Genomic DNA, 20,648 nt, shown 5'->3' with positions numbered 1-20,648 from the left:
TCTTTCTTACTATTATGTTTAGTCCCATGAATTTTTAAGTATGCAACATGATGAAATCTAAAAAATCACCGAGACCACTAGTGCTGATTCAAGTGTCAGCCCTGAGAGCCTTGCTTGTAAAACCTGACCCTGCTCTACTGCAGCAAAGGGCTGTTACAGGCTTTAGCAGCCTGCAGGGAAAGATTACGTTTGACTCCAGCATTCTGAGGCATAGTCTGGGCCTGTTTCAGTGCTCTGCCCAACAGTGAAGAGGTCACCTGTCCCTGCTTAACAAATAGTGCATGGGCAGGGGAGCCCCTCTAAGTCCTGTTAGCCTTATCCAGAGGAGAAGTGTCTCCTGGCTGGTCCAGGCTGGGTCCCACTGTCTGTGGGGACTCGGTAGCCCACTTTCCTGTTGCCCCTCGCTCCTTTTTGTGTGTATACTTTGAGGACTTCAAACCTGTCACTGAGGAAATATTAGTTCCTTCTCATCTTACTTTTAAAGGGAATCTCACGTGGGCTGGGGAAGCAGCTCTCTGGTAGAGTGCCTCATCAGCATAAAGCCCTGGGCTCTCCTGGTTTTGTGGGAAGTTAAGAAGCTTGGCATTCTCAGGTTTGCTTGCACTGTAGGCCTGCCGGTTGTGAGTGGTGCTTGGCACCATTCTTAGGGGTCTGACACTTAACTCTTGGCTTTTGGATTGGAGGAAGTGTCACAGACAGAACCCTCAGGACACTGATTAGCCGCTCGTTGTCTCCCCCCACCCCCCAGCATCACAGACAGTGCAGTGGAACCCCTGAAGGCCGAGCTGTCTGAGCTGGAGCAGCAGATCAAAGACCAGCAGGACAAGATCTGTGCCATTAAGGCCAACATCCTAAAGAACGAGGAGAAGATCCAGAAAATGGTGCATAGTATCAACCTGACGTCTCGAAGGTGAACGGCCAGCCCTGCAGAGATGGAGCCCCCATTCTCATGATGGGAGAAAAGGCAGGAAACTGTCACTCTGAGTCCCAGTCTGTTGAGAAAATGGACTGCAGATGCCTGGACCCAGCTAGCTACAGAACTTTGGGTTTAGGCGCTAAAGTTATTAAAAGGCCGCGTTTTCTTACCTCCTTCCAGCTGCAGTGCTCGCTACTTTAGTCTTCAGCTCACCTTTGTGGGAGGGCTTGTTTCTTTGTTCTTTGGCAAATATGTTTTCTGCTGAAGCCTGTTTAATCCTGCCCCCGAATTTTCTAGCAGGTAAGTTGTGTCACCCCACTGGGGAAATGGCAGGCCTTTATTTCTGCTTTTGAGTCTCCCAGGAGGACTTCCTACCAGCACTGAGCAAAGAGTGATTGTGTACTTTTTGGTGGGTACTTAAAAATAGAACGAGGCTTGAGATGATTAAGTTACATTTTGATTTCTACCTGAAAGGGGTCATTTCAGCCTGTGTCCTTGTAAGGTGCCTGTCATCTGTGTGAGATTGCTGCCCTCTTACTATTGCCCGTGCTTCGGGGCAGTCTCCTCATGGCCCTCTGTCTGCTTTTCTTGACCCTTGAAGTTCAGATGCCGAAAGAGAATTCAGTCTGGCCTTTATGGACGTTGTCTGATGGGAAACTGTCCCAGGCCGCCTCCTTGGCTTTCTTCAGCCTCTAGGGTACTCCCCATGGATAAGCAGTCCCCCAGTCCCCCAGACCTTGTAGCATGAAGGACAGCACAGTTCTTTTCCTCCATGTAGGTGTGTGCACCGAGAGCTGGGAGTGCAGAGAGACTAAGGAAGAGAGTACACCAACTTAGAGTTTGTGTTGTTTTCCTTTTTTAAAGGTGCATAGATTATTTTTTTATGGTTTATATTCAGTTTTTCGCCTACATAAAGTACTGTAAATACTTCTTAAGGTCTTGAATTATTGTACAAAGTGTCTCACTGTCTTTGGAGGTTCTTACCGGCTTAAGGTCTGAGATGCCCCTCATGTTTCTGAGTATTTATTATGTTCACCAAGGCGAGCCCTGGTAAGTGTGAAGACTGCCTGAGCACATTTTGTTTCCTAAAGACTTGCACACACGGCACAGCTAGTGTTTCTCAGTCAGTGGAAGGCAGCAGCCGAGTTCTCAACTGGGGGCCATCGGGACAGTATGTAGACTCCCTTTAGCTGGTAGGAGTTCTCCTTGCTGAAGCACACCACACTACTCTGCCAACCAGATGCTTCTGAATAGTTGGAGGGGGAGGGAAGGATTGTTTGTCAATAGTCTTTTGTATTTCATAATCTCTTTTCTAATAAATTGAATGACTTAGCCATAACCCTAAGTGAACCCTATGCAGCCCAAGTTAAGATATATATAAAAACCTTTTTTGAATTTGTATATATGAATAGAATTTTTATGTTACAAAATTATATACACTGTATGTGAGTAAATTTTATATTCTGTAGTCCGTCAGATTGTATTATAAAGTTTTATTTTTCTTTTATACATAAATCATTAAAATAATCACCTATTTTTCCTATAAGTGTACAGATTGTCAAGTTGATGCAAAAAAGATTGCAAGCTTTTGGATTTTTAATATTCAGATGTGTTCAGGGGAAATAACTTCTCATCCATACTGGGACACACTGCTTTTCCTGTAGTGACTGACACTTTATGATCCCGCTCATCCTCTGCTAGAAGGTTAAAAGATCACTTGTGACATTTCTGAAGGCCTGTGTGTGTGACTGTCTGTCTTGAGATATACAAATTAAGCCCTGATCTTATTTTGAGAGAGTACAGAAGTGGAATCCCTAGTTGTTTCTGTCCTGTGGTTCGTAAGTTTTCTAGAAGTGTGGAGTCACACGTTAGGCCTCATTTCTTTTTTTTTTAAAATATTTATTTATTTATTATGTATACAATATTCTGTCTGTATGTATGTCTGCAGGCCAGAGAGGGCACCAGACTTCATTCCAGATGGTTGTGAGCCACCATGTGGTTGCTGGGAATTGAACTCAGGACCTTTGGAAGAGCAGGCAATGCTCTTAACCACTGAGCCATCTCTCCAGCCCGAGTCACACGTTAGGGACTTGAAGTTACAGACTCAGCCGATGCTAATCTGGGCTTAGAGGAAGTGTGTGGAAATAGCCTGGGTGCAGTGGGTAAAGTGTTCACTGTGCAAGTGTGAGGACCTGAGTCGGGACCCCAGACCCACGTAAAACAGCCAGATGTGGTAACTCGCATCTGCAGTCCCAGGGCTCCTCCAGCAGGATGGGAGATGGAGACAGGGAAGCCCCAGGGGCTGGACAAGCCTGGTCTCTGCAGCAGCAAACAAGCCCCTGCCTCAGATGAGGTGGAAGGTGAGGCCTGAGTTCCCTTCTGCACGTGCACTCATACACAGACCCAGACACACAGTTGAAGCAGAGCTCAGGGCTAAACCTTTGGACTTGTTTTCCTCTCAGTGGTCAACTTTACAAAAAGTAGTAGTGAAGTAATGTGAAGACAGAGTCACCCTCCCTGTTGTGCCTGGAGTGCCAGTGAGAGTTTGGGGTGGGCAGGCGTCCAGTTAGTGTTGACAAAGGATTTGGTGATCTTCCCTTGCTTTTCCAAGCTGCCCGAACTAGCCAAGTTCACCCTCTATTTTTTTTTAACTTTTTTTTTAATGTTTATTTATTTATTATGTATACAAGATTCTGTCTGTGTGTATGTCTACAGGCCAGAAGAGGGCACCAGACCTCATTACAGATGGTTGTGAGCCACCATGTGGTTGCCAGGAATTGAACTCAGGACCTTTGGAAGAGCAGGCAATGCTCTTAGCCACTGAGCCGTCTCTCCAGCCCCCTCACCCTCTATTTTTGATGGACACAAATAAGCAGAGAAACTCTTTAGTTGCGGGTTTTAAGCATTAAGTTGGTTCGCGTAATTTGAAAGCATCCTGGAAGTGCTCCACGTAGGCCCTGCGGCCTGCAATGCTGTGCACAGACGCGTTTCTTCTGGGATCCTCACAGCTGCTGCTCCCCAACCCTCTCAGAGCCTCAGAGGGGCCAGTCGCAACAGGCTGCTCCTCCAAGAGAGCTCTCCTGTTGCCTCTAAAACTCAAGACCTCTTCATTCCTTTATTTTAAACCTGTCAAGACATCCATCTTGCTGATAAAATACTTGGACTTCTAAGTCATAGGAAGGTTACAATGTCTGCAGAGCAAAGAGGCCTCTGGAGAGAGTGGGCAGGGCTCCAGTCACCTCCAGACCCTGCTTGCTTGTTACTTTCTGGACCAAGTATGAATCAAAATTTGAATTTTCCTTCCTTCTGTCTGTTGTTTGTGATTACTGGTCTGTCTGTCCTCTGATCTGTTGTGTGTGTCATCTGTCTTTCTGATGGGTTATGCCTGTCCCTAACAAAGGGCCTTGCTTGGCATTTATTGAGAAAAGGTATTGCTGCAGAGTTGAAGAAGGTACTTTTTACATTGTATATGGTATTCTAGCAGTTTCCATTCCGAGGATCAGTCAGGTATCTAATCTGTAAAACTATGTAAACTCTTAACTTCTGGACATCTCTTTTCTAACTATATCTTGATCCTTCCCCACCCCTACATACACACACTGTGACATCAGAAACATTTTGTGTAACAGAGAGAAAATTTTGTACAGATAAATGAAGCATTAAGCTCATGACAAGGGCTGGAGAGATGGCTCAGGGGTTAAGAGCATCTGCTACTCTTACAGAGGACCTGGGTGCAGGTCCATGGTGACTTAGAACCATCAGTAACTCCTGCTCCAGGGGCTCCATTGTCTTCTGAACTCCCTGGGCACACACATATACAAACATCCATGAACATAAAATAAGTCTAAAAACATTAAACTGATGATAAAAAGGAAAGCAAGGAGTGTACCTATATACCAAGGTCACAATTTTATGTTTGTGAGTAAGGACATGGGCAACGTGGATTATTTACGTACGTGTGGTGTGGTGTGCTCATGCACGTGTGTGTGGTATATGCATGTGTGTGCATGTGTTCATGCCTGTGTGCAGAGGCCAGAGAAGGATGCTCCACACCCTTTCTTACCCTTTAATAAGAGTCTCACTGAACTTGGAATTCCTTTTTTTTTTCCAGCTAGGCTGGCTGGCCAGGAAGACAGTGATCCTCCAGTCGTGTCCCTTTCCCTCCCCCCAGCACTGGTGCTATAGTCCTGTGTGGCTGTGGCTGTGCCACTTCTTATGTGGTTGCTGGGATCCAGACTCGACCCTTCGTGCTGGTACAACAGGCCCTCTGCCCTGTGAGCTGTCTCCTCAGCGTCTGAAAGTGGGCCTGGATAGGACTGAAGTAACTGGGGGGCTTCGTTTTGTTTAAAAATTCCCTCCATGCTCTCGGGTTCAGCATCTATCGGTGCAGATTGAGTGCTTGGATGTTAGGCCTGTCCTGGAAGCCGGAGGGCCAAAGATCCAGGAAGTTACAAAGAATGGTTCGTATTGGTGATGTAAAAAAAAGAGAAGTGGCATATGGAGACATGTTAATATAACATTGACATGTGTGTGTTCTAGAATTCAAGAGTTACTTCCCAACAGCAGTTGGGGAGGTGGCCAGCTTTCAGGGATCTCAGTGAGGATGGGTCCCTGAAAAAGAGTTGAGGTTGTGACTCCAGTATTACTAAGAAAATAGGATTCCATCTCAAACCTGTCTTTGTTGTCCTTGTCCTACTAACCGGGAGGGGGTCTCACCTAGGAGGACAACAGTGCCCAGCATGCAGCCGTGAAAGCATAGCCCCCTTCGTTCTCCTAAGAATAGGTCTGAATTACTGAGTGCCGAACTGAGTCTTCTCAGGGGCAAAGAGCAAAGGGCACAGTGGCCCCAGACACCACCCCCTCTGGGCTGTCAGCAGGCTGTTCTGGGTCCCCTGTCTTTTGCCCTTAAGCTGGGATTTAAACTAAACAGGTTTCCTATAGGAAATGCACACACAACCACACTCTGCTAAAGCTGCTTTTATGGACATTTCCCCTCAGAAATATTTCTCTCTGGAAAAATAAATTCACAGGATGTAATTAAAGCCATTATGTGTGTATGTTGGCCGAGCCTGTTCGTAAGTGCTTCACCAAACAGGCCACCAAATCAAGATGTGAAGGTGGGTTTTGTTTCTGTCTATCAACAATGATATTTATTAATTGCAGTGCAGGGCCTTTAGAGCCTTTATGGCTTCAGAAATAGCCTTCTGCTGGGTCCCTGCCCAAGGTAGTGCCGTTGATTCTGACCCTGGTGTGGCCTCTGCAGGAGCCTCAGCTTCCACAACAGCCCCGCTTTGTGCTGTGGCCTTTGGTTTGGGGCCCAGGTGGAAATAAATTCTAAGCACGAGAATAATTAACTTGTGAAAGAAAAAGTCCCCCAAATGGAGCTTGTGGGTAGCACAGCTAAGAGCAGTTACACGCTGTGACTTCTTTGTCTTCTGTTTTCCGAGTCCTTTAGGGGAGCCTTTCGTACACCACACATCCTGGCTGGGGATCCAGCTGGACTTGCTCCTGGTCCACAAGGGAAACCAGAGACAGTGTGGGTGTGTGATGAGAAGCGCTCCTATAGTTGCTGAGTGAGGAACCGGGTGGCCCACTGGTGAGGCCACAGAGCAGTCTTTCAGTTTTTGAGTTGGTGGCAAGATGGTACTTTATGGGAGCACGTGACAGAGCAAAACCATTCACTGCATGGGCAGGGAAGTAAAAGAGAATGAGGAAGGTCTGGGTCCCACAGTCCCACAGTCTGATGGTACATTCCCAGTCACCCCAGTTTCTGACATTTGGCTCCTCCTAAGGCTTCCACAACTTCTAATACCACGGACTGGGGACCAGGCCTGTAATATCTGTGTCTTTTGGGAATAAACTGTCCTAGGAGTCTACGCTACTCCGAGTGGCTTCTTTCTGAGGTTCTTCACTGACGTTTGCAATGACCTTTGTGTAGCTGACTTGCATTCACAGGGGCCAGTTCTCTTGGAGGTCACTATTCGACGCTTTACTCTGGTCCATTGTCCCTGCATTTCTGGATCTTGTTGGCTCTGGCTGTTGAGGGACATTGATCCACTTGTCCTCATAAACCCAGGCAAGTTCCCATGAGAGAAACACACACTCATTCCAGTAGAGGGAGAAATGAATGTCTGCAGGAGATAGCTTCTCGGGCAGCTGTGAGGTGAGGTGAGGTGAGGTAAATGCTAGGGGTCACACAGGTAGAGCAGGCCTGGAGTCCAGGGCCCTGATGGGCAGATGGGACACCTGGTGAACTGGAGCAAGCTCCTGGGATGGTGTAAGGAGGCAAAGAAGCAAGTCCGTGTGTTCTTTGGGAGGTAGAGGGTGGGGTAAGTAGCTGGACTTGCCTAACAAAGGGTCCCAGATGTTTGCCTAAGGGGCACAAGGCTGGCCTTCAGGGGTCGTTAGCAGATTTATGAGTCCAGCTGACAGAAGCCAGGCTTTATGGGAGGAAAATATTACCTGGCAGTGAGGACCGCATAGCGAAGGGCAGAGTCCAGGGTGTGGAGGGGCTGCAGCCCCAGCCTACCCTGCTGTGAAACTGCAGTCCTGTGTTCTGGAGCCCCCCTGTCCTGAATTCACTTCCTGATCTGGGCTGGGAGGCACTCTCGGATGCTCTGTGTCTGAGTTCCTGGTTCTCTCCCACTTCTGGCTGAGGTTTCTTTAGCTCTAAATTGCCCACGGTTCCAGCACCCGAGGCATCTTACGTAGGCAAGTGCTGTCTCCGCACCCCTGCCTCCAGCAGCTCATGGAGCACTTCCAGACTCTGCTCAGGTGAAGCCAGGATTCGTCGCTGCAGGAAAGAATTGCAGTGTAGGACAAAGCCAATGTCGTGTTTACTTAGAAAAAGCGTTCACAAATATTGAAGCATGGGAGTTAAGAGAGACGACAGTTAGGATGGAGCAGTGGCTAAGTGGAGAGGAGTGCTTGCCACCTTTTCAGGGGACCTGTAACTCCAGCTCCAAGGGAAGCAATACCGGAACCTCTTCTGGCTTCCTTGGGCACTGCATGTATATAGTATATACAAATAACTTTTTTTTTTTTCAAAAGAAAAGTAAGGACAATGGTCACACTCTGGAGTGGGCACAGGTTTCTCAAAAGGGTGTTGCATTCAAGGGCCCAACTGTGGACAGATTTTGGTTTTTGAAATTAAATTGTTCAAAAGGTTTAAATTGTAACATGGACGGGCCTGTCTTGTTTGTTGTTGGGGTCTTTGTCCTCCCACCAGGTACCCCTCAACTGTTTATCCCCAAAGAAAAATCACACATAGATCTCTGTAAGTTATAAAGCTGATTGGCCCATTAGCTCTAGCCTCTCACTGGCTAACTCTCACATCTTGATTAACCCATTTTTCTGATCTATGTTAGCCATGTGGGGCAGATCACATCCTAAGCTGGTCTGGACAGGAGTGGGAGGAATCAACTTCTTCCTTCCCAGAATTCTTCTGTTCTCCTTACATCATTTCTACTTCCTGTCTGGTTTTCCCTCCTATACTTCCTGCCTTGCCAATCAGCGTTTATTTGAAACATGATTGACAGAATACAAACAATTCTCCCGCACCATTAAATATGAAGTAAGCACGTTTTAGCTGGGTTGGTGACTCATACCTATAATCTCAGCACTTGAGGGACAAGGCAGATTTGCCATGAGCTGGAGACCATCAGAAAGAAGGGAGGGGAGAGGAGGGAAAGAGGGAGAGGTTTTGAATTGACTGATTTCACGGACTTCTATGCTGGGGCCCGAAGCCCTGGTGGCAGGGGGACAGTTGTGGATGTCTCCCATTGGCTGCTGTATGTACGCGTGCACATTCCCTGGCTTTGCTCATCTTTCCTAACATCTGGAACAGTGCTACAGGCAAGGGCAGAGAGGAGCTGAGAATTTTTCTCTTTCCACATTTTGCCCGTTCCTGTCTCTTCAGGAAAGCAGTGAGCAATGAGCCTCTGGTTCAGGTAACAGAGGACCTGATCACTCAGCTTTGGAGCTGTGACATCGGCTACAGGGCCCCCACCTTTGAAGGCATAGAATTGCTGTGATTGAGGACCTAGCTTTCAAAGGCTGGGACCATAAGGCTCTAGTTACTGGGGCTTGAGCTGTAAGCTCTGAGGTTTGGGAGTCTGGCATGTGAATTTCGGGTATGCAGGGCTGTCAGCACCGAGGGAGCTACCCTCTGTGATTTTTATTCAAATGGAGTAAAATGACCCTGAGCCAAGTGTTATGAAAGGAACATACATAAGGGCTGCCCATAAAGTTCTGAGATTTTCTATATCCTCTGGTACATGACACTCGTGGAATTTGGGGTCACTTCCCAAATTTGGGTTACATCCAATGAAGTAGCACTTCCCACCAGCTACAGTGCCAGGGATAGAACTGATCTGTGGAGGAAGTGCCCCATTTGGGGTCCACCAGCAGGATGTGGACTCTGCCTCCCGGTGCTTCACAAGTTGGCTCTAGGGCTTGGGTAGCAATGTCTGTTGAGCAAGCAGGGACAGGAAAAGAAGTTCTGGACTCATGGTGAAACCTGAAGAATCTTTCCACCTCCACCAAGGATGGAGTTCCAAACATGCTGCTTCAGAAGAGAATAGTTGATGTGCCCAACACTGCCCAGGGCTCAGGACCAGGAGAAATGTCCATTTCAGGCCCCCATTGATTCAATCTATTGCCTAGTTCTCATGTTACAGGGCAGGAGCCGTGGAGGGTCAGCACACCTGATTGGGGGGCAGCATCCTTCCCTATATGCAACTGGGGGACTCAGCCTGATGTCCCTGCTGTGTTTTGGGGAAGCCCTTTACCTGCCTGCAGTGGGAAAGGGCTGAGGTGGGAGGAGGGGCTCCTTGCTGGATTCCTTTCTGGGTAGGTCTTCTGAGCTCAGAAAACCTGGGAGAACTGGGATTTTGTATGGGTGGTCTTTGAGAAAAGGCTTAACCCTGTTAGCTGTAGGCTCTGAGGTCTTGGGCACAGCTACAGCACTAATCAGGTTCCTGACCTTGGGGTTCTGACTTTGGGGGTGATGGTAATGTGTGGGTCAATGAGAATGTGCCCTTCCATTTGCCTTACCCCAGGTACGAAGAGTGCTGCCACGTGTTGGGTGTGATAGACCACCTTACTTCAAGCAGCAAGGGCTGCTAATCTATAAGAGCAGCCCCAGGGGAGCAGTAGAGGCAGGTGAGGGGCATGGTGGTGTGAGAGGAAGGCTCTGCTCAAGTCGCATCACCTCCATGCAAAGGCTGGGAAAAAAAGAGGGCAGCTCCTTGGGACAAGGGAAGGTGACACAGCTGAAATCAACTGCATGCTAGAAACTCTGACAACCTGACCCAGGCAAGATGCACCTCTTATGTTATTTAATAATTTTTATACAATGTATTTTGGTCATATTCTTTCCCCTCCCCAACTTCCCAGATTCTCCCACTGACCCAACTTCATATTCTCATTCTCTCTCTCTCTCTCTCTCTCTCTCTCTCTCTCTCTCTCTCTCTCTCTCTCTCACACACACACACACACACACACACACACACACACATTAAGCCAAAACAACAACAAAAAAGGACACAAAAACATACAGTCCCAGCGTCTCTTTAATGCCTTTAATCCCAGCAGTTGGGAGGCAGAGGCAGGCTGATTTCTGTGAGTTCAAAGCCAGCCTGGTCTACTGAAGAAATTAGCCATTTTAACCTTTTTAAAGTCATAAGCAAACATAATATAACCAACCTCAGGCCTTTTTAATCTTTCCAAACTGGTATTGTTCCCATTAAAATACTAACCTCAGGGATTGGAGAGAGGACTCAGAGGTGGAGCAGAGTACAGTTTCCGGCACTGGCTCACAACTGCCTGTAACTCCAGCTCCAGGCTGCCTAACCCCCTCTTCTGGCCTGAAGGCAACCTGCACACAAATGCTGAGAGCACACACACGCACTCACACACACACACACACACACACACACACACACACACACACTGAATAAAGAGAAAAATCGATCTCGCCAGGTATGGTGGTTGGTGTACTTTCCCAGCACCAAGGAAGCAGAGGCAGGTTGATCTCTAAGAGTTCAAGGCCAGACTGGTCTACCTAGTAAGCTCCAGGCCAGCCAAGGGCTACAGAGCAAGACCCTCTCTCCATGCACTGCCCCCACTCTTTAAAAAGTTTTCGCTTTGATGGCTGGAGAGATGGTCATAGGAATAGAGCACTGGCTGCTCTTCCAGAGGTCCTGAGTTCAATTCCCAACAAGGCTCACAACCATCTGTAATGAGATCTGGTGTCCTCTTCTGTACTGTAGGATACATGAAGAAGAAACCTATATACATAATAAATAAAAATCTAAAAAAAAAGTTTTTGCTTTCCCTTCCTCCTGGTGTAGGGTAGAGAGGGAAATTATGGAGTTGTGAGGACGTGGAGCCCCCTCATCCAGGAATTTGGTTGAAGCCTCTTGCCTACAGAGAAGCAGGAATTTCGGCCCAATTACTGGCTCCAGGTCTTCCCTCCTCCCCAGCAATAAATCTGCAGTTTTCTAGAACTCTCACAAGAAACTTTATTTACGGAAAAGGACATATACAAAACTCCGTATGCAACCAGTGGCTCCTGGTTTTACCTTTTCAGATTATAATTCCATCCAAGGCACGTCTGAAGCCACCCTACAATCTCATACATACACACACATATATAGTTTTTGGAGCAACCCTTTGAGATCTAAGTTGAGAGCCATCAAAATGGTGTATGTAGTTAGTGCTAAGGTTTGGGACTCCCTTGAGCTACACTTGGGTACGTCTTAATACTCTCTTCTAAGTCTTGTGGGTAAATCTATGTTAAAATATCTTGAATAAAACCTCAGATTTGCTTTTACTAGTTCTAGAATTCTTGTCTGAGTCAAAGCCATGAATCCAGTTTGGCCTGAGTTGCAGTCTCTAAGAGAAAAAAGGGACATTCTCTGGCTCGGGTGACAGCAAGGAGTTTTATCTGTTCCCTTACCACAGGAACTCCCTCTTCTAGCCACAACCTGGTATCCACTATTCCGTTTCTGTTTCTACTAAGTTGATTCCTTTAGTGACCTCCTACGAGTGCCCGATTTCTTCTTTATAGGTGGCTTATTTTACTGGGCACAGTGTTCTCCAAGGTTGTCCATACTGTAGCCCGGGACAGAGACTTTTTAAGGCTGTGTGGATAGTCCACAGGGCCACATTTTGATGTGTATTTATCCGTCCGTGCACATCTGGGTGGTTTTACACTGGAGACATCCGAGCTGGAGATTTGCGGTTGTGGAGTAGAGCGGTAAGGCTGGGCCATCTGGCTCTCTTCCCTGCAGCGTCACTGGTGTCACCTGTATCTCATGCCAGCGTCTGCTGTTATCAAGTCCAAACACCACCGCAGGAATCTCTTCTCTTTCCCTTCAACACCCTCAAAGCCTGTGGCTCCAGGCTGCCCCACCCAGCTCTACAGACCTGGGTAGCTGAGCCAGCCTGGGCGTGAGGATATGTGGGGGTATTTATGGGTTACTAGCTCTCAGCTGGTGTGCCATGACCACACAAAGATGCAAACGAGTCACAGCCACCGTGACTCTCGTCCATCTCAACGCACGGCGGGGCACTTCTGTCTCCTTAAGGCGCTGCCTTCCCGGCTCCCTGGAGTCCTTCCCCTGCAAGAGACTTTCGCTAAGTCGCGAGGGAGAGAACGGAAGGACCCGATGGCGTCCATGCTTAAGAGCTGTTCAGAACGCGACGCCCACGGTGCGACCGGGGTAAAATCGAGAGTGCTTGGGGAAAGTCACTCGGTCAACACGCCTCGCCAGGCTACAAGCACTGCTGGCTCCATGGAGACATTCTGGGCTGCACTCGACTTACACAACTTTACAAGTCACCGACTCGGAAGGCACCGTCGGGAGCCGCACCGCAAGGACCGGTGCCAGGCGCTGCCCTGAGTCTACACGACCTTCAGCCGCCGCTGGAGGCCAAGAACGTTCTGTTCGGCCGCAGCGGCCACGCCCACGTCCCGCCTTTTCTCCGTGGGTGGGGACAGACTCTGCCAATCAGAAGTTCCTGAAACATGCAAATAAACCTCCGCCCCCGGGGAAAGGCGTTTCCCTAGACTTGCAGCTTCCTTCGCAGACGCCGCAACACAGTTTTGTCTTCACCCAGCACAGCGCTCTAGTCCGTTAGCTAGGCCGGAAGTGGAGACCCGAGCGCCCCACTGGCGGAGCCGGAAGTGCGCTAGCGAGGCGCGTACTGGCCGGAAGCCGAGCCCCGGACACGCCCACCTGCCGGTGGCGTCGCAGGTGTACCTCAGACAGCTTTGCTCTTTGACGGCGTCGCCGAGGAGGCGGCCGGACCACCGTGGGGTCCAGGCGGAGGCCGAGGGTCGAGTCGGCATGGCGGAGGGCGGGAGCCCCGAAGGGCGGGCCGGCCCGAGGGCCGCAGGTAACGTGAGCGGCGTGGGGTGGTGAGGAGCGGGGGCTGCGTCTCCGGGTCAGTCAGAATGACCCTCGGGCGTCCAGGGCCCGTGTCCTCCGTCCCCGCCGGCCAGGTCTGTGGAGCCGCACCCGGGGTCAGTTAGTGGACGTCAGGCATCGTGGGGCCCAGGGCGCGACCCCTACTCTCGGCCTCCCGTGGTCAGCCCTCTCGCAGGATTTTTTTCTTTCCAGAGTTAGTCTTGTAACTGCCACCCTGTTAGCCGATCCTAGTCAGTGACCACAGCCTTGACACGGAGCACGGATCCTCTTCCAGGTCTGAGCACACTGGTCAGGAAAGGTCCTCAGAGGTCGGCCCGCTGTAGGGCAGGCTCCTTTTCCTCATCCCTTCCTGCCAGTCAGCGCCTCGTAGCCACTGGACACCCCCTGTCCCCCTTGACGACCATGCTGTCCCCAGAGAGCCTGACAGTGACACAGCGCTTACAGCGGCGCTTGACCCACCTACCTGCAGAGAAAGACTGACACTCGCCACCTGCCCCAGCATCTCCACTTTGCGGTACTGCCACTGAGAAACCGAGAATTCCCAGGAGAGGAACTTCCTGGCGCGAAGTCCCACATGGAGTCTTTCTGAGACTGCCACGCGTGTGGTAGGGACCTTGTTGTGCCCATCTCTGGTCCTGGAGAGGCGCTTGTTTTGTTCAGGGAACTCTTTTAGGTGTCAAAATCTCAGAAGGCCACACAAATGACAAAGTCTTGTCCTCCCTCCTTCCATCAAGTCAACAGGCTTTATTTATTTATTTACTGTTGGCTTGGCTCACGAGGTTATCGGAGTGACCTGAAAAGGCTAGACAAAGCCTTTGCCACCCAGAACTTTGGTTGGCTTTGACTTTGATCTCAGGGATAGACAAGATCTCCGAGTGGACTGCTCTGTCATGCAGGAGTGTCGTGGGAGACACTCATGGGGTAGGTAAAAGACATCTATTCCTTAGTGTGGAGAAGGGTCCTGTAAAAGAATCTGGTTTTGGCCTTTCAGTACCTGTTTTGTTAGTGTGTCCAGCTCGGGGTGGAGAGACTGGTCTTGAATGCTGTCTCGGGGGTAGCTGTGTTGTCACAAACATGAAGTGGCCTTTGACTCTAGAATTGGGGGAATTTCTGAGGGTGCCCTGGCCCCGGGCTGGTAACCTTGAAGAGAGATGAGCAAAGAGAGGTCCAAAGACCTGATCAAGTCCTCTGGTGCCCACTTTTTTGACACATCTGTTTCTTCCCCAACTTTGGCTTTGGACTTGTATGTCCATCGGTAACTGCAGTGTACTTGTAGTGGAGGGCAATGATTGGAGGAGGACCTGGATGGAGCCTTAAAGAGCAGTTTCTGGGCTTGATGCCCATCTGTTGATCCGCTGCACATCAGGTTGTGGGATCCGAAGGAGCCACGTAGGTGTTTGTGAACCTTGTGCTGCCATTAGCCTTTTTGTCTTCCCCGTTCAGTGGACTTTCAGATCCTGGAGAGCAAGGATGCCCACCTACTCATCAGCACACTGTCCCTTTAGGAGAGTCTTGTATTTGGTAGGGACTCAAAGCACATTCTGTTTGAATATGAAAACAACATTTAGAAAAAGCCTGCTTGTGAAGGGTATGCTTTAGAATGACGCCTGGTCACTTGCTAGGACATCATCACAGGGTGGGAGACTTGTATCGCAGCAGTTAGAATTTGTGCTGTTTTTATAACACCTTTTGATGCAAGTTTTTATAAAACATCAGTCTCTTGGAGTTAAGTTTGGACTTTGATGTGAGCAGCGATGCAGATGTTTCCAATCAGGTGATTAATTGTACAAATACTCTCCATTGACTACCTTTCTCTCTCTGCTTTTGATGCCTGGTTTTGTGTTGTTATTATTTTGTTTTGTTTTTGTTCAGTTTGGTGAGAGTTTTGTTATCTAGTATGATAGAGTTTTTATTCCCACCCCATTATTTTGTTTGTTTGTTTTTTGTTTTTTAAGATAGGTTTCTTTGGCTTTCGTGGAACTCACTCTGTAGACCAGGCTGGCCTTGAACTCGCAGAGATCCACCTGCTTCTGCCTCCCAAATGCTAGGATTAAAAGGAATGTGCCACCACGGCCCGGCCCATTATTCTTACTAAAACAAAAAAACAATTCTCCCTTATGTATATCTACAAATAAATTTTGGAATATTTTTGGCATATCCAGTATCAAATTTCTGAAGAGACTGGCTGCATTTTATTTATGGGTAACCTTGAGAATTCTTTTATATTGAATCTTCTCATTCTAGTACATAATACGTATGGTTTTTCTATTTAGTCCTCTTTATTTTTTGTTATATAGGCTGTACTTGTATTTATGCATTTATTTTTTAGTTTTTTACTTAGTTATAATTTTTCTATTTCTGTTTGTGCGTGTGTGTGTGCACATGTATATGTGGAGGTCAGAGGTCAACATTTAGGGTTATCCACCTTATTTTTGAAACAAGGTTTCTCACTGCATATGGAGTTTTCAGATTTGGATTTAGCTAGACTGGCTGCCAGCCAGCCCAGAGATCCACAGCCCTAGGGATCTTCCTGTTTCTACCCCTGGTAGAACTATAGGCAGTGCAGCTGGTCTTGGCTTTTTATATGAGTGTTGGGGATCTGAGCTTAAGGGCTCGTGTTGGCATGGCAAGTACTACTAATTGAGACATCTTGAAGTGTAATTTTTATACAAAATGTTACTTTTGAGACTTTTCCTGTTTTTATTGCTACAACAAAATACCTGAGATAGGATAACTATAAAGAAAAGTGATTTATTTAGTTCAGTCTTAGAGGCTGAATTTCATGGTGCAGGTTCTGATGTAGGTACCTCGAGGCAGATACCAGTGAAGGAACTGTGATCTCCTGGCTAACCAGGAAGCCAGAGTCTAGGTGGGGCAGGTTTCATGTTCTTATAATTACCCTCTGATAAGACCTCTCCAGGATCCCAGGAGAAATTCTGCAGACCTGCAGGAAGACACTTTCCCACTGACCCTGTGGCCTCATGTGATGCCACACTGGTTAAAGGGCTGTGTTATCTTTCAGCACTCCCATACTGGGCAGGCCTCTAACACACGGACCTCTGTAGATGCAGTAGTATTCTGCTGAGGTTTTCCTTCTCTAGACACCTTTGTTGTTTCTCAGAGCAGCATGGTGGGAAACTCACCTACCTTCTGTATAGCAACTCTTGTTTGGCCCTTGGTTTTTAGTAATCAGCTGTCTTTGTAGTAAAGGAGATGGCTGCCATTCTCCTTTCAGATGCCCCATTTTAAAGATGGTCTTACATACTTGGGATAAATTAGAGTAATTACATGCTAGAATTTTTGTCGTAATATTTTCAATTTTAATTTGGCAGTGCTTTATGTAGGATCTTCTATGCTATAAAGTTCCTGTTGGCTCATTGTTCCATTGCTCCCCAGTCGATCACATGGACTAGGACTTTTTTTTTTCTTTTTAGAAAAAGAATTTTATCAGGCTTGGTGTCAGGGATGGCTAGTTTGATTAGGGAAACCCTACTGGTTTTCTGGGAATTTGAAAGTTCCTGTGTGGCTGGGCAGGAAGGAGCCTCTCTGCAGAAGGCGTCCTATTTGGTTGGCCTTGCTAGCGGTTTCCCACACTAATAGGAGCCCCTCTCTTCATGCAGGTCCTAATCTGAAGGAGTGGCTGAGAGAACAGTTCTGTGACCATCCACTAGAGCACTGTGAAGATACAAGGCTCCATGATGCAGCCTATGTAGGGGACCTCCAGACCCTCAGGAATCTACTGCAAGAGGAGAGCTACCGGAGGTGAGCATCCCTGCTGGGGCTGGTAGCAGGTATTGGCCTGTGGGTTTTCAGAAGACTGAAATTTGTGGTTTGGATTGCCGATTAAGACTGATGCTGCAGGAATGCCTTTTGATTTTAGTGGAGGGACAAAAGGAAGAATTATTGGTGGCCGGGTACTGTGGGCAGGTGTCCCTTTGTTCAAGGCTGGCTCTGTGATTGACCTTTGTGTTTTCTGGTAACTTGTCCTATCTAGGCATTAGTTTCCTCAGTGTTTTTCTTGAAGGCAATGTTAGAGATGTCAGTAGTGGCCTTGCCCCTCCAAGTCCCCTTTAAAATAAAAAAAAAGATGTTTTATTTAAAACAGGGTCTCACTATGTAGCCTTGGCTGGATCAGAATTTATTATGTATACCAGGATGGCCTCAAATTCACAGAGATCAGCCTGTCTCTGTCCTCTAAGTGCTAGGATTAAAGAAAGGTGTGCACCAACCACTATGCCTGACTATTTTATTCATTTAAATTATGTGTGTATGGGGGATGGGTGGGTATGTGCATGTAAATACAGGTGGCCACAGGGTCCTGAAGAGGGAGGTCATCCCTTGAAATTAGGTGATTGTGAGCCACCTGATGTGGGTGCTGGGAATCGAACTCAGGTCCTCTGAGAGTGTCACATGCCCTTAACCATTGAGCCATCTCTTCATCCTTTCTCCAATGGCTCTCTAGCCAGAGTAGTTCTTTTTCTACAACTACTTTATTGCCATTCCTTTGATGTTCTCGTTTTCACTTCTCAGGTCTGTAGTGATCAACCATAGGCCAGCTGATTTCCCACTATAGGGATGTGGTGGTGCCATCTCCTTTGTTTTCTTTTCCTGGCCTCCTGATTACAAAATCCTTCCAGTTACTGAGTCCTGGATCTTCTTTTAAAGCTGAGAGTCTTTCCCTGTCTCCCTGTGTAGGATGCTAGGAGAACACCCATCATTTTCTCTGGGGGCTCCTTGAGTACTTTGTCTGAATGATATTGAATACAAATGAAACTGGACTTCATACTTCTGTGTTTTTACTTTGCCTGGAGGAGTGGACGCAGTGGATTGATGGAAGTCTCTGTGGGAGACCTACACTACTGCCTTTGTGTAGACAATTCCCAAGTAAAGGATTCCTAACTAGCCAGGAGTGTGCTCCCTTCTTATCCTTCTGATGTCTTAGCATTATTTCATAGAGCACACGTCAGTATTTAAAAACCAAAACACAGGGCTGGGAGAGACGACTTAGCAGTTAAGAGCACTTGTTGCTCTCACAGAGGACCCAGTTTCAATTCTCAGCACTCACATGAGACATCCTCTTCTGACTTCTGCAGGCACCAAGCATGCATGTGGCACAAAAACATATTTACAGACAAAACATTCATATGTGAAATAAAATGAATAAATCTAATAAAACCAAGCACAAAATTTAAATTTATTTAATGTGGCTCAAGCCCCTGAAAGACTTAAGCATACAGATAGAGCAGTAGAATGAAAGAGTTCAGTGAAGTTCCTATTGTGCTCCCCTTCCCTCTTCCTGTCTCCTCTTCTCTCCTTGTCCTCTTCTCTCTCTTCCCTTTTTCTCCCCTTTCCCCTATTTCTTCCTTCCCATTTGGCCCTTATGTAGCTTAATAGCCTAGGCTGGCTTTGAGCTCCAGACCCTTCTACCTCTGCCTCCCCTTCCTGAGTTCTAGATTATTGTCCCATGCCACCACACTGGCTCCTTTCTTAAACTCAGGGTTCATGAATGTCCTTTTTCTTTAACATTTTCTTTTGCTGTCCATGTCTCTGGTGGTGAGTTCTGGAGGGTTCCTGGACTTTATTGACCCGTATCAGCCTATATATGACTGGAGGTGGAACACCAGGACTGGTTTAGAGAGACACTGCCTATGGGATGGTCCTTAGTTTCTGCTTCAGTGTGGAAGCTGAGGTTAAACACATCTTGGTTGCTGACCTGGAGGGTCAGTGGACAACATAGATACTTTTCTGGTGGTCATACTGTCTGAGAGCTGTGTCTGGACAGTTGGCTGCCACTGCTGGCCAAGAATGCTGCCTCCATAATCTTTTGATCTCCTAGACTCTCAGTTATTCTGGGTCAGGGTAGGAGGAGATAGATTACTACTATTATTGTCTTTATCTGGAGAGGATTCCAGCATTGGACCTTTATAGGTGGTCACTAGTAAGAGGGCGTGCATGGCCCTGCCTGTCCTGCCCTGTGTTTCTGATGGATCTATATAAGTATTGTAGAGGAATAGGCGTTGAAATGTAGGTTAAGTATCTAAGAACTAGAAATCTCAGTTTTAGTGCTGATTATTTTGCTGAAGCCCCTAGTTTCCTTGTCACTGGACCCCGAATGCCTATTTTCTCTGCTTAAGTTCAGCAGGGCAATTGTGGAAGCATTTCAGGACACAGAACACAAAGGGCTGGAAATGTAGCTCAGGGGTAGAGTGCTTGCATAATGTGTATAAGATCCTGGGTTTGATGCTTAGCACCATGAGACAGAAAACAGAACACAGGTTAAGGTATTCCAAAACTGAGGGGTTGGCATTGGCTACCTAAATAGCTGTCTTTCTTGGGAGCCTTTGCCAGTGTGAGAAGAGGGAGAACAGCTCTTTTGCCTGGGGTGACTCTCATAAGCTCCCTGTGTTCCCATATAGCCGCATCAATGAAAAGTCTGTCTGGTGCTGTGGCTGGCTCCCCTGTACACCACTGAGAATCGCAGCCACTGCAGGCCATGGGAACTGTGTGGACTTCCTCATACGCAAAGGAGCCGAGGTGGACCTAGTGGATGTCAAGGGACAGACTGCCCTGTATGTGGCTGTAGTGAATGGGCACCTGGAGAGCACTGAGATCCTTTTAGAAGCTGGTGCTGACCCCAACGGCAGCCGGCACCACCGCAGCACTCCTGTCTACCATGCCTCTCGCGTGGGTAGGGATGACATCCTGAAGGCTCTTATCAGGTCAGTACTGCCAGGTCTGTAGCCTTTCTTGTTTCTGTACTTGGTTTTTTTGTACTTTAAGAGTGTGCTAGTTAGAGGACTTGGAAGGACTGCTTCATTAGTGCCCTTCTTTGCTTTCTCACCCACTGATGCCTTATGCTTACTGTTATTTTTCTTAACTTTTTGAGTTGTGTGCTTATTTATTTTTAACAATGTAAACTTTCTTTTATTTCTTTATTTCTTTTTTTTTTGAAAGGTATGTCAAACAAAGTTTATTGACTTGTTTCTGACTGTTTAAGTCTTTCTTATGAAGTAGTTAAAAGCACAAAACTAGTATAAAACTGATCTTCTAGGTGTTTAATAATCATTCTTAGAGGATATTCTACTATCATTAGATGGACAAAATGGGGAACTATTTCTCTCATTTCTTTTTCTTTTTTATTTATTTCTTTATTCAGTGTTCTGTCTGCATGTATCCCTGCAGGCCAGAAGAGGGCACCAAATCTCATTACAGATGGTTGTGTGATGTGGGATTTCCCTATGTATGCTGTGATTACCTTTTAATGAATAAAGAACTGCTTTGAGCCTATAGAAGAGGGG

At 47.3% G+C, this 20,648-nt stretch overlaps 2 protein-coding genes across 5 annotated transcripts in view; both read left to right on the top strand.

Annotated features, from left to right (window-relative positions):
* Window positions 1–2,462, top strand: part of Traf3ip1 (TRAF3 interacting protein 1) — a 44,815-nt gene extending 42,353 nt beyond the window's left edge. For all 4 annotated transcript variants that reach the window (XM_050163013.1, XM_050163014.1, XM_050163011.1 and 1 more), the window contains one exon: window positions 749–2,462. In XM_050163013.1, coding sequence (XP_050018970.1) covers window positions 749–914 — 166 coding nt within the window. In that variant the 3' untranslated portion in view covers window positions 915–2,462. The remainder of the gene's footprint in view (window positions 1–748) is intronic.
* An 8,981-nt stretch (window positions 2,463–11,443) lies between these two features.
* Asb1 (ankyrin repeat and SOCS box containing 1) overlaps window positions 11,444–20,648 on the top strand; it is a 28,688-nt gene continuing 19,483 nt past the window's right edge. Inside the window, exons 1-3 of the mRNA XM_050163062.1 lie at window positions 11,444–13,318; window positions 16,971–17,112; window positions 19,767–20,069. Coding sequence (XP_050019019.1) covers window positions 13,270–13,318; window positions 16,971–17,112; window positions 19,767–20,069 — 494 coding nt within the window. The 5' untranslated portion in view covers window positions 11,444–13,269. The remainder of the gene's footprint in view (window positions 13,319–16,970; window positions 17,113–19,766; window positions 20,070–20,648) is intronic.

Source organism: Alexandromys fortis, unplaced genomic scaffold (genome assembly GCF_014885135.2).
Source record: "Alexandromys fortis isolate MF-2015 unplaced genomic scaffold, M_Fortis_MF-2015_v1.1 scaffold_139, whole genome shotgun sequence".
Lineage (NCBI taxonomy): Eukaryota > Metazoa > Chordata > Mammalia > Rodentia > Cricetidae > Alexandromys > Alexandromys fortis.
Note: the sequence above shows the minus strand (reverse complement) of the source record. Positions and strands in the feature narration are given on the sequence as shown.